Below are 12,467 nucleotides of genomic sequence, written 5' to 3' on the forward strand. Positions count from 1 at the left end.
GGAATGTTGTTTACTTTTTTTGCGGCCAGTAGTGATTCATGGCAAGAAATGATTAAAACGTTAGCAGGTGTGCAAAGTGTTTTCACTGCTGCTTATGTGGCAGACTGGGGGAGACAAGGTGCTGACTGAGACTGTGGAACACAGCAGGGTTTTGGAATGTATTTAGTTCTTAATATGGTAGAATTATGTGTACTTACAAAGATTTGAACATTTGTCTTTTTTTACACCTACCTTGGGGTTTGGATGTCGGCTTATGATGAGGCTCACTGGGCCAGGTCCGCACTCGCTCAAAATAGCGTAGGCCTCACTAAGTGCAGCGTGGCGGAGACTTACGGAGTCTACTTCCAGGACTTGGTCGCCTCGACTGAGCACACATACACACACACACACACGAGCAAAACTTTCCTGTAATTAACTGTGTATCAATAATGTTTTAAACAGCATTAAACAAAGATTGTCTGTGAGTGAAGAAATACTGTTTTATTCACATGGACAGCTCCAAACACGCCCTCACTGAACCAATATTTTGAATTTCCTGCCATAAACACTTCATATTTTTCCACATGCATGGAACAATATTCTTAGGTCAAAATGAAGTCTTTAAAATACTGCATCCACATGCACGGGAACCCTTTCCACCGACTCGTGGGCTCTGCAGGGAAAATAATATGAACACCGTAGGCTTGTTTTCCCTCGTGGAGACTCTTCCTGCCTCTCCCTTCCTTAATTATGCAAAACCGACTCAAGTTCATAGATCAATTAGATGCCGCACGAGGAAGACCAGCATTATTCACCAGCTCAAAACTATCTAAGAGCCGAGAGGTCTGTCTCACAAAATGTTGCTACACAGATTTTATCCTTTTTTTTTAATTGTTTTTATGAATTCAGGCGATTTATTGGAGTGTAAATCAGAATCATGTTGAAATGAACTGAAGATGGATGATCGTTGGAAATATAAAAAGACTCATTTACGTTTTTTCGGCATTCATCAGAAGCCTTTATCCAAAGCGACCTCCAGTATACTACTGTGACAGTCTGAGCATTAGAGTGTCGCCTGACTTAGGCGACCAATGTGACGTAATTGCGGAGAAAGCGAACAACCACGGACGTCGTGCAGTGGCTTCGTTCGCGAAGCCGGGCGAACTCCGCGGACGACGTCACTCCGCGACACCGCCTGTGATTGGTCGGTTAAAAAAAAGACCTGCCATGAAGCTACCATAAATGTCACAGTGTCACCTGTAGCTGTGGAGCAGACGTGACAGGCAAAACGAAACCGCTGGAAGTATGCCGGCTTGTAAGCTTGCGAAGGTGCGTTTGGCTTCGTGCAATGCTCGCGAACTTAGTTTCACAGGAAGTATGCGGAGGCCTTTAAGGGCCTTGCTCAAGGGCCCAACAGCAGCAACCTGGCAGTGGTAGTGCTTGAACCAGTGACCCTCTGATTACTAGTCCAGTACCTTAACTGCTAGGCTACAACTGCCAGACTCAAATTTGATAAACTTTTACATTCTAATAAAATGAAAGTTTAACCACTTTATCCTGGTTAGGGTCGTGGTGGGTCCGACTACATCAGGAAACACTGGCCACAAGGTCGGGATACCCTAGACAGGGCACTGATCCATCATTAGGCTTTGATCGACACCCCCCACTCGCCGCTGAAAGACATAGCCAATCATGTCTGTGTAGACGCCTGACTGACCGATAGCACCTCTATTGTTAAAACCTGGATTTTAGCAGGTGGGCTAGTGTTGTAGTATTATGATTATTATCATAATATACACTGATCAGCCATAACATTAAAACCACCTCCTTGTTTCTACACTCACTGTCCATTTTATCAGCTCCATTTACCATATAGAAGCACTTTGTAGTTCTACAATTACTGACTGTAGTCCATCTGTTTCTCTGCATGCTTTGTTAGCCCCTTTCATGCTGTTTTTCAATGGTCAGGACCACCACAGAGTAAGTATTATTTAGGTTGTGGATCATTCTCAGCACTGCAGTGACACTGACATGGTGGTGGTGTGTTAGTGTGTGTTGTGCTGATATGATTGGATCAGACACAGCAGCGCTGATGGCTTTTTTAAATACTGTGTCCACTCAATTAGACACTCCTACCTAGTTGGTCCACCTTGTAGAGGTAACGTCAGAGACGATCGCTCATCTATTGCTGCTGTTTGAGTTGGTCATGTTCTAGACCAGACCTGGGCATTGTACGGCCCGCGGGCCACATCCTGCCCGCGAGACATCCCCAACCGGCCCGCATGAGGTTCGTGGCAATTAAAAATCAGACGTACATCACACATGCAATATAACAGGATTGTTTTTGACGGGAGCGCTGTGTCTTTAAATATCCGCAAGTTTGGATTTACGTGTGTGAGAGTGTATCAGCTTCACCGTAAGGCGAACAGAACTGAGTGTGATTGACAGTCGAGTTTTTAACAAGACATGAACTGCTGAAGTATTTGTTTACTAAAGTCAGATGTAAAGCTGGTTAACGATCACAATTTAGGCTTTAAATCGCTGTTATGGTACTAAACTGAGAAACAAATACATGAACATGAACGATGCGGAGCGTCACACCTGACGCTTCACTAACTAAACTGCAAAAGCAACAAGGACTTTTTATAAAGTTTAACACATCCAGAACTGAAGCAGTCAGGACCAGCTTTGTGATTTTAATAAGAATATCCAACAATAACAAAGGACTGAAAAACAAATGTGGTAATTAGACTCAAAACAAAATAGTGTAAAGTTTAAAAACCTGCACATTTTGTTCACATTTGTTTTTTTTTGCATTTGTTTGTTTAAATAGTAAAATAATGTTGATGTTTTTTCTCTGCCTACTTCTAATTTTCTGATTATAACATCTAAACATTAACAGCTTATTAGAACTGCACAATTTACTGCTTTTAATAAAGAGTGAGCAGTTGTAGCCTAGTGCTTAAGGTACTGGACTAGTATAACCAGAAGGTCGCTGGTTCAAGCCCCACCACCGCCAGGTTGCTGCTGGCCCTTAACCCCCAATTGCTCAGACTGTATACTGTAACTTTATTGTAAGTCACTTTGGATAAAGGCATCTGCTAAATGCTGAAAATGTAAATAAAAAATTAATATTGAGCAGAATTAAGTTCAACTTATTGGTCCGGCCCTCCACAACAGTCCCAGTTTCTTATGTGGCCCCTTCGAAAATTTAATTGCCCACCCCTGTTCTAGACCTTCATCAGCCCACGGGGTGCTGTTGGCTGGATATTTTTGGTTGGTGGACTATTCTCAGTCCAGCAGTGACAGTGAGGTGTTTAAAAACTCCATCAGCGCTGCTGTGTCTTATCCACTCATACCAGCACAACACACACTAACACACCACCACCATGTCAGTGTCACTGCAGTGCTGAGAATGATCCACCACCCAAATAATACCTACTCTGTGGTATTACAGACCATTGAAGAACAGGGTGAAAGGGGGCTAACAAAGCATGCAGAGAAACAGATGGACTACAGTCAGTAATTGTAGAACTACAAAGTGCTTCTATATGGTAAGCTGAGCTGATAAAATGGACAGTGAGTGTGGTTTTAATGCTATGGCTGATCGGTGTATAATACAATACAATATAATAATATTTGTTTGTGATATTAAACATGTATGTGAGAAAGATTGGAAGTTGTTTCTACCTCTAATGATTATTCACTAATGACAAGACATTAATTTCAGTGATTCAGCTTCACATATGAAACAAGCTCTGAAAAGAAGAACTGATCTACGTGAGCAAGTTACTGTAACTAGGTTCAGTTCATTTGCCTTGTAATACCTGAGTCTGCCATCCATCTTGGCGACGGATCCTGGAGCCAAACTGTGAATGTAGATCCCAGGAGCACTGTTCTCTAGCGTTAAACAGCAGGCACCAATCCCCAACCCCACACCGGGCTCTGACACACACACACACACACACATTATAATGTTACAACCACCAGTGCAAACAGTTTCAGTATTTCTAAAAACAAGCAGAAAGGCATGATGTTTTGTTTAAAAGAGTCTGAGTACAAGTAATAGTAAATCTAAAAGCCTGTTCTGAGACTTATGATTAACTTTCATTTATCATTTAACATCTTTCGCGGTGGGTCAGGTTTCCCAGGAATCACTGGTGCAATGCGGTAACACACCCCAAAGAGGAAGCCAATCAGTCTCAGGGCAGAGGCCCTGTATTCAAACCCTCGATTCCTGTGGTAGTGGTCTAGCGGAATTTTTCCACTGATCCACCCAAGCATTAAACTACCCTAAATGCATAGTGATGATGGATCAGAAGGGCGGCACAGTGGCTCGCCTCACAGCAAGAAGGTCCTGGGTTCGATCCCCAGGCGGGGCGGGGCGGTCCGGGTCCTTTCTGTGCAGAGTTTGCATGTTTTCCCCGTGTCTGCTTGGGTTTCCTACGGGAGCTCCGGTTTCCTCCCACAGTCCAAAAACATGCAGTCAGGTTAATTAGAGACACCGAATTGCCCTATAAGTGAATGGGTGTGTGTATGTGTGTGTGTATGTGTGTCTGCACTGCGATGGACTGGCGCCCCACCCAGGGTGTTACTGTGTGCCTTGCAGCTATTGAAAACCACCCCCCGCCCTTAATTGGTAATCAATAAAAATCTAATAATCTCAGACATCACACCAGTAGTTTTGCTTTGTTCTCCATGTGAGATCATTTGGTTTTCCACTATCCAACAAGTACTGGAACAAATAAACATGACAAAACAAAAAATGAGAAGCTACCTTTATTAAGTGTGACCTCCATAACGATGCGATCTTTAGGGCCGGGTCCTTTGCGGTAGTCTCCTTCATCAAAGCCTGAAGGTAAGGGTGTGCCACTACTGACGTTAGAGTTGGGTGAACTGGATCGGCTGAGCAGGGTTGGTGTCGGGCACGGAGTCAGGCTTGGACTTCTCAGCCGTGTACGCACTGTTAGTGTAACTACTCCTTTTTTCAGTTGCTGCACATAATTAGAATGAAAGATTACACATGAAATCAGTGTTAAACATGGTAAAGTGCATTCCTTAATATCGTGGGAAAGTGTCAGAATGCTGAGAAACACAGACCACACACACACAGAAGCACATGAGCACTGAAACACACTCAACACCCGTTAATGTAATTATCCAGCAAGGCAGTCAAGTGGCCACATTGCAAAACATTAAATCAGATACAGGTCAGTAGCTTTAGTAAATGTTCATATCAAAGATGTCAGAAGCTGCTAGTTTTCCCAGGTAAAGTAGTGGGATATTTCGCTAGCGTACCAGCAAGGTTGAGTCTCAGCTGTTACCGGTGGCACAACTGGCAGTGCTTGCAGCAGACAAAATTGGCCACTAGTCTGCTGGGTGAGAAAGACTGGACTAGTAAGTAGGTGGGGTCTTCACACTCAACGCTGTGTAAGGACCCTTGTTAGAAGCCTAAGGCGCATGTACAGAAGTGGAGGAACGTGGAGAGCAGTGCGTGACTCTCCGTACAGCTCATGTGCAAATCCACTCAAGTATGGACAAATAAAAAGGGATTGAGAGGCTGCGCACATGTAGGAGGGAGCATGTGGCGGATGCAAAATCTACTGGGCTCCTCAATTGTTTGCATGCCACAGTCTGTCTGGTTGTTGCTGACCTGGTGCATCCCTTTATAGCCACAGTTTACCAAGTCAGTGTAACAGGATTAACCTTATAGGATCTGGACTAAATCTCTTATCAATTCTCTGCTTGGATATATCTGTCACAAAGTATCTATGAATTTTACCTTGAAGGTCTGAATGGCCTGCTGATGTGTGAGGCCTTGAAGAGATTCTCCATTTACCTCTAATAGCTCATCTCCTGAAAAAGTGAGAATCAGAATCAGAATATCTTTATTGTCATTATACCAGGTATAACGAAATTAAGGTGCAATAATCTCAAGTGTTATAAACAATATTTAAAGAAGAAAAACTAGAATTTACAAAAAATCTAAATTAAAAAATTTACAGAATTTACAATGACAATAACACAAAAAACACACACACAAAAAAGTAAAATAATGGATAAACAACTGTTCTGGGAATATAAGGTTTATTTTATATTTAAACCCTGTTTTAAAGTAGTGTTAAGTGTTTAAATAAAATGTGTACCCATATTTTATGCTATTTGAAATTCGTTGACAATCTACAGTATACATCTAGGGGTTAACAAGCTTATTAGCTATATAAGCACTCACCCTCTTTAAGTCTACCATCTGCTGCTGCAGCTCCGTTGGGAAAAATGGTCTTGACGAATATTCCCATCCTGCCTCGGGCAGAATCTTGACCTCCGACAATACTAAAGCCCAGACCCTGGTCATACAGGAAAACACAAAGCACTTAAAGCATCAAGCATAAAGAGCTTTAACACTGCCGCAAACTCCTGAGTTCCCTTTAGTAACGATACTGTAATGGGGTGGGTCGCACCTCACCATTAAGGCGCCAGCATGAATTGAAAATGAACCCAATTTACAGGATGCTTAACCAAGGTAAAACAATACTGTGGCTAAAAAGCCAAAGGATTAAGTGCAAATAAATGTGGTGGCCAAAATAACAGAAACAAAGTAACTACAGAATAGACACAAAAACATCTGCAGCCCGCAGTGGAAAAAGTGGACAGAAAAGGATCGAGCATAAATGAACTGTTTGGAGCACCAGCAACCAAGAAAGAGACCAGCGTCACCAAACCCCACCACCTGGTGTAGCCCGAGCCCAACCAACATGGGTCCTAGTGTGAGACCCGCTCCAGAAAAGGGCTGTCATGCCGCTCGCTTAGGGCGGTTCGCTCATGACTAAATGAGGACAACACCGGCTGAGCTCCCAGAAAGAGATAAAAGTCAGTATCACGGTTCCAGAGAAAGCAGGTTGCCAATAGAGGAGCCTGCAAATCTGTAAGGAAGAACTCGTGATCAATAGAGACACTTCCACCTGGAGCAAATTAACACTTAAGGTGCAGGTGACTGTCAGTCAAAAGGTATCGTCATGTCAATCATCTGCGCCTGCACGCTCCCTCTGCTGGCCATATTTGAAAAAGCAGAAGGACATGATTCCTTAACAGAGCCCGCTAATCAAGGTGCATGGCAGCTGGGCTTGTAACAGGTACATAATTAAATATATTATACACCGATCAGCCATAACACTAAAACCACCTCCTTGTTTCTACACAAACTGTCCATTTTATCAGCTCCATTTATCATATAGAAGCACTTTGTAGTTCTACAAATACTGACTGTAGTCCATCTGTTTCTCTGCATGCTTTGTTAGCCCCCTTTCATGCTGTTCTTCAATGGTCAGGACCCCCACAGAGCAGATATTATTTAGGTGGTGGATCATTCTCAGCACTGCAGTGACACTGACATGGTGGTGGTGTGTTAGTGTGTGTTGTGCTGGTATGAGTGGATCAGACACAGAAATGCTGCTGGAGTTTTTAATCACCTCACTGTCACTGCTGGACTGAAAATTGTCCATTAACCAAAGATATCCAGCCAACAGCACCCCGTGGGCAGCGTCCTGTGACCACTGATGAAGGTCTAGAAGATGACCGACTCGAACAGCGGCAATAGATGAGCGATCGTCTCTGACTTTACATCTACAAGGTGGACCAACTTGGTAGGAGTGTCTAATAGTGGACAGTGAGTGGACATGGTATTTAAAAACTCCAGCAGCTCTGCTGTGTCTGATCCACTCATACCAGCACAACACACACTAACACACCACCATGTCAGTGTCACTGCAGTGCTGAGAATGATCCACTACCTAAATAATACCTGCTCTGTGGGGGGGTCCTGTGGGGGTCCTGACCATTAAAGAACAGAGTAACAGCAGGTTGAAAAAGTATGTAGAGAAACAGATGGACTACAGTCAGTAATTGTAAAACTACAAAGTGCTTCTATATGGTAAGTGGAGCTGATAAAATGGACAGTGAGTGTAGAAACAAGGAGGTGGTTTTAATCTGTGTATTACACTATGACCAGAAAGCAGAGGTGGAAAGTAACGAATTACATTTACTCGCGTTATTGTAATTGAGTAGTTTTTTTTGTGTACTTGTACTTTTTAAAGTAGATTTTACAACCAGTAATTTTACTTTTACTTAAGTATGTTTTGTATTAAGAATTGTAATTCTCTACATTTTAAATAACATCCGTTACTGAGTAAAAAAAAAATCGCGTCTGAGAAACTGCTGCAGTGAACTCTGCTATGGAAAATAAACTGGTGTTAAAATAAAGCCTTACGACATGAACCCACCGCACTGCCTCCCCATTGGCTGCATTCGCCAGGTCGTTATTATATTACAAGATTGTAGCGGCGATATGTGAGTGACATTCTGCTCAGCCAATCAGAATGCAGCACCCGGTTTATACAGGTGCATTCGGACGTTCTGCGGTTAGTTAGTTTTGTATCTGAGACTCGGAGCTAGGCAGTATAAAGTGTTGTACCGCTCATTGAAGTCCTGATTAAACAGTTAAAGTGACTCCACCTTGTCGAGTGCTTTTATTCCCACACCTCCACCACCGCACGGAGCAAACAACCAGTAGCTTCCCCACCGGACAGCGACTAGGTGAGCCGACCCTCTAGTAGCAAGTGGCTAATGCTAGCGGTAAAGTGCGGTGAAAGCAAAAGTAAAAACACTATATACAGTATACTATCTATCTATCTATCGGTCTGTCGGTCTGTCCGTCCGTCCGTCCATCTATCTATCTATGAGGGGGGCCCAAAATTACTTTTTGCACTGGGGCCCATGAGCTCTTAGTTACGCCACTGAGGTATAGAGTAGGGAGGGAAGGGTGGTTTTAAAAGTTTAACATGTTTGGAGTTTGATGTTTCGTTATTTGACAACATAGTCTGATGTCAAAGAATGGCAAAGTTTTGTGTTATATCCTGAAGGTTTTCTTTGGGTCATTTAGTGAAAGTCACAACACCTGTAACCGTGACTTGTGTTGAGTTATGAGATTTGCAGTATGATGTTGTTTGGTATTTGTTGGAGATGAAAAGAAGGCTGGTCTATAGAATCCACAATTAATACCATCTTCAGTGGTTATACAGTTTGAAAATGTTTTATGGGATGTTCTGTACTAAAATTACACATTACACATCCCTAAATGTTTTAAATGTTGCATTTATTGTGAGATAAACCCACTTGTCCTGTTTGCATTACACAGGAGAGACCCCCCCCCTCCCCCGCTGTTAAAAAAGTAACTAAGTAACGTTTACTCTGAGTACATTTTAAATGAGTTACTTTTTACTTGAGTAGATTTTTAGACTAGTAATTTTACTCGTACTTAAGTAAAAATTCATTAAAGTAATAGTACTTTTACTTGAGTACAATATTTTAGTACTCTTTCCACCTCTGCCAGAAAGAAAATCCTCATTTAAAAAAAATTATTTATAATAGAACAGCTTTAAACGTAACAACTCTATAGACCGTTTCAATGAGGGTAAACAATAACAACGCTACTGCGCATGTCTGTTCCTTTCGTTTTTCCGGTAGCGCCATTTTTAAACATCCATCCAGCTGTCAACATGACGAGATTGTACTTTGCGAGTCTCCCGAAACGCGATATTAGCAGAAATGATGATAGATCATCAAGTATCTTTACCAGCCCCTTTTGAGGAGAATTTAAGAAGTCAGTGTTTTTCCGCTGACCTAAAACTTTTGCCTGAGGTAACAGACCCAGCCGTGTGTCACTACCTTGTTGAAACGAAGTGTGTTTACACCAGAGAGGCAGTGAAAGCATACCGCAGTTTGGAAGCATACAATTCATTATTAAAATAATTAGTGTCATCTCCCCTTTTGTGTCTGTTGAGCCAAGAGCCATTATAATATGATAAAAATATGACAAACCACAGTGAATTACTTCTCATCTGAATTAGAACATTAGCTAATGCTAAAACGATTTTTTTATAGCCTAACTGGAAATACATGAAATATTTTACAGTAAGCACAATGAATTCATAAATAGAATGTTTACTTTTTGTATTACAAAAGTAGAACCATGTTTCTTTACAGGTCTGCGTGTCATTTAATAATTAAGCTAAGCTAATTAAGCTGTTAATATAATTCCATATAGTGACATTTCCCCAAAATATAGTCCTATAAAGTTATGGCTTTTACATCGTATTCTAAGGAAAATGTAAACTTTTTAAGGCTTATGTTGGTTTATGTTTATTCTGTTCTATTAATACAAATATTAAGCGCCTGCGTATTTTAATACACTTAAGCTAAACGTCAGGGACAAGACAATGTTTACAATATTTTATTATGAAATAATATATATTACATTTATTATAAGAGTTGATGGTGGGTATCCAGCCGTCTCTATTTACAGCAGCAATCCAAGCGTTTCACTGTGCGTTCTTTTGGAAATCTGTTCACCTTAATTTCTGAAAGCAAGTTTGTACCTGGCCTGAGGGAACATCCGCCAACCGAACAATATGGTCCTAACTTTAATTTAGACATACTGTCAATAAATGACAACTGAACCAGCGCAAAAGAATTAAAGCAGTTGTGGTCAATCGTTATTGTTCTGAGCGCTGTTTACCACCAAGCGGAAGCGTTTTAGGAACATCTACGTCACTTCCTGGACTCGTGAATATTCATTTGAAACGGTCTATAACCGAGGCACCTTATAAAACTTACATAAATAAAACGACGCCAAAGCATCATACATATGTAATAAATCCTGGCTCTTGTATGATTTATGACCTGATCCCATAGAACAGAGTGTGTCTGTTATGATGAAGTGGCGTCTGTTGTTCAGAGTGGCCACTCACCTTTCCATGTCCTTTCATCAGGACGATGTTGGAGATAATAGACGGCTGGGCCAGTCGCCATGGTGATTCCACTTGAACAGTACTTAGGGAACGTGTTGATTTCTTCACGATTTGATACTCCTGAGGAAGAGAACAAAGAAAGCATGAATAAACAGTAATGGTAATTAGCAGACGTGCTTTCTGCTCAGAGTAGTAAACGGAGAAAACAGACATCAATAAAAACTAACTTAAGCCAGTTTAAAGCCTTTTAATAATACAATTAGTTACAGAACTGTAATACAAAGCCTGTTTTGACACAGACTGAGGGTCTGTCCGAAAACCTAGTGATCTTTCTACACAGACGCATTTTACATCATACTACACTACAGAGAAGAGGGCATGTCTAAATTCTTAGATACCATAAAATGCTGCCTACTAAGGTGCCTTAATTCTAAGCGATAATCTGACTGAATAGCGAGGGAGCATCTGATGCTTTATTAGCACTGAAGGCAATCCCAGCATACAGTGCTGCACAACTTTTCTCACCAAAAAATGACAAATATGGAGGACGAATGCGAAGCAACTAATGGAGTTCTTTTCAAATGTAAATAAAGTCTTACTGATTTATAATTTGTATAAAGGTGCACAAGTGTCATTTAGTTGCAAATTGAGATGTTAGCTGGCATGCTAACAGGGTGGTTTGAATGGCTTGAGGCTAACTGTATTAGATTAGTAATTAAAAACTGTGGTGACGTAATCGCCATAATACATAATAATAGTAGTGCGTCTAAATAATCTGCCTTATGAGTTTGATGTCTTATTGAAATCCACTCTACTTAGGCAGCTGCCCAGGTAGGCAGTAGGCAGCAAGGCAGCTCACTAGGTTTTCAGACAGACCGTGAATGATCCATTAAAAACTAGAAAAAGTACAGTGGCCTGAATGAGCGTCTCTGTCTGAAAGAGGTAGTGGGGTGAACTAGTGTAATTTACCCCATGTATAGATTTTTATTATTATTATTATTATTATTATAAAGAAGAATATGTAAATGAACTTACATGTCGGATTCCTACTGTGTCCAGCTGCTGTGGGAGGGAATGTTTCCGTCCACCATGTGCCGGTTTGTCTGCTGCAGCACCTCCTGCTTCACCATTTTCAACTATTAATTCATCGTCTTCTCCAACAGACTCCAGACGGCTGCCACCTGATTACACCAATATCATTAATAAAAAATTTACATTTACAGATGATACATCATCTTCTGGATATAAATACAGAGTCTTAAAGTATGTGGAGTTGAGACATGCAACAATAAAAAGCATAAAATTTAATACTAAATTAGCCAACAATATTGACCTTGAGATCGGCTGCGAAATTTCATAGGCGTCGGACTGCGGCAGCAGCCTTTGGGTCCTTCAGTTCGACTATGCTCATCCAGCTTATCCAGCTCTGTGAACTGAATCAGGACAGAAGAAATGAGTGTAAACTGTTCCAGCTGTAAACTTACAAGGGGAAAAAAAGAACTGCTATATACACTGATGAGGCATAACATTATGACCACCTTTCTAATATCGTGTTGGTCTACCTTTAAAGCTCCATACACAACAAACTGTGTATTCTGACACCTTTCTATCAAAACCAGCATTAACTTATGAACCAATTTGAGCTACAGTAGCTCGTCTGTTGGATCAGACCACACGGTCCAA

At 41.4% G+C, this 12,467-nt stretch overlaps 1 protein-coding gene and 1 long non-coding RNA gene across 6 annotated transcripts in view; one reads left to right on the plus strand and one right to left on the minus strand.

The window, feature by feature from the left end:
* The window catches only part of LOC134335105 (uncharacterized), a 67,873-nt gene extending 55,839 nt beyond the window's left edge, over positions 1-12,034 (plus strand). For all 3 annotated transcript variants that reach the window (XR_010015542.1, XR_010015544.1, XR_010015543.1), the window contains one exon: positions 11,844-12,034. This is a non-coding gene — a long non-coding RNA (uncharacterized LOC134335105). The remainder of the gene's footprint in view (positions 1-11,843) is intronic.
* pdzd2 (PDZ domain containing 2) overlaps positions 1-12,467 on the minus strand; it is a 112,681-nt gene that overhangs the window by 26,977 nt on the left and 73,237 nt on the right. For all 3 annotated transcript variants that reach the window (XM_063017505.1, XM_063017507.1, XM_063017506.1), the window contains 8 exons: positions 12,118-12,217; positions 11,820-11,965; positions 10,785-10,904; positions 6,212-6,326; positions 5,762-5,835; positions 4,757-4,973; positions 3,807-3,924; positions 232-364 (listed from right to left, as the gene is read on the minus strand). In XM_063017505.1, coding sequence (XP_062873575.1) covers positions 232-364; positions 3,807-3,924; positions 4,757-4,973; positions 5,762-5,835; positions 6,212-6,326; positions 10,785-10,904; positions 11,820-11,965; positions 12,118-12,217 — 1,023 coding nt within the window. The remainder of the gene's footprint in view (positions 1-231; positions 365-3,806; positions 3,925-4,756; positions 4,974-5,761; positions 5,836-6,211; positions 6,327-10,784; positions 10,905-11,819; positions 11,966-12,117; positions 12,218-12,467) is intronic.

This window comes from Trichomycterus rosablanca, chromosome 21, assembly GCF_030014385.1.
Source record: "Trichomycterus rosablanca isolate fTriRos1 chromosome 21, fTriRos1.hap1, whole genome shotgun sequence".
Taxonomy (NCBI): Eukaryota; Metazoa; Chordata; class Actinopteri; order Siluriformes; family Trichomycteridae; genus Trichomycterus; species Trichomycterus rosablanca.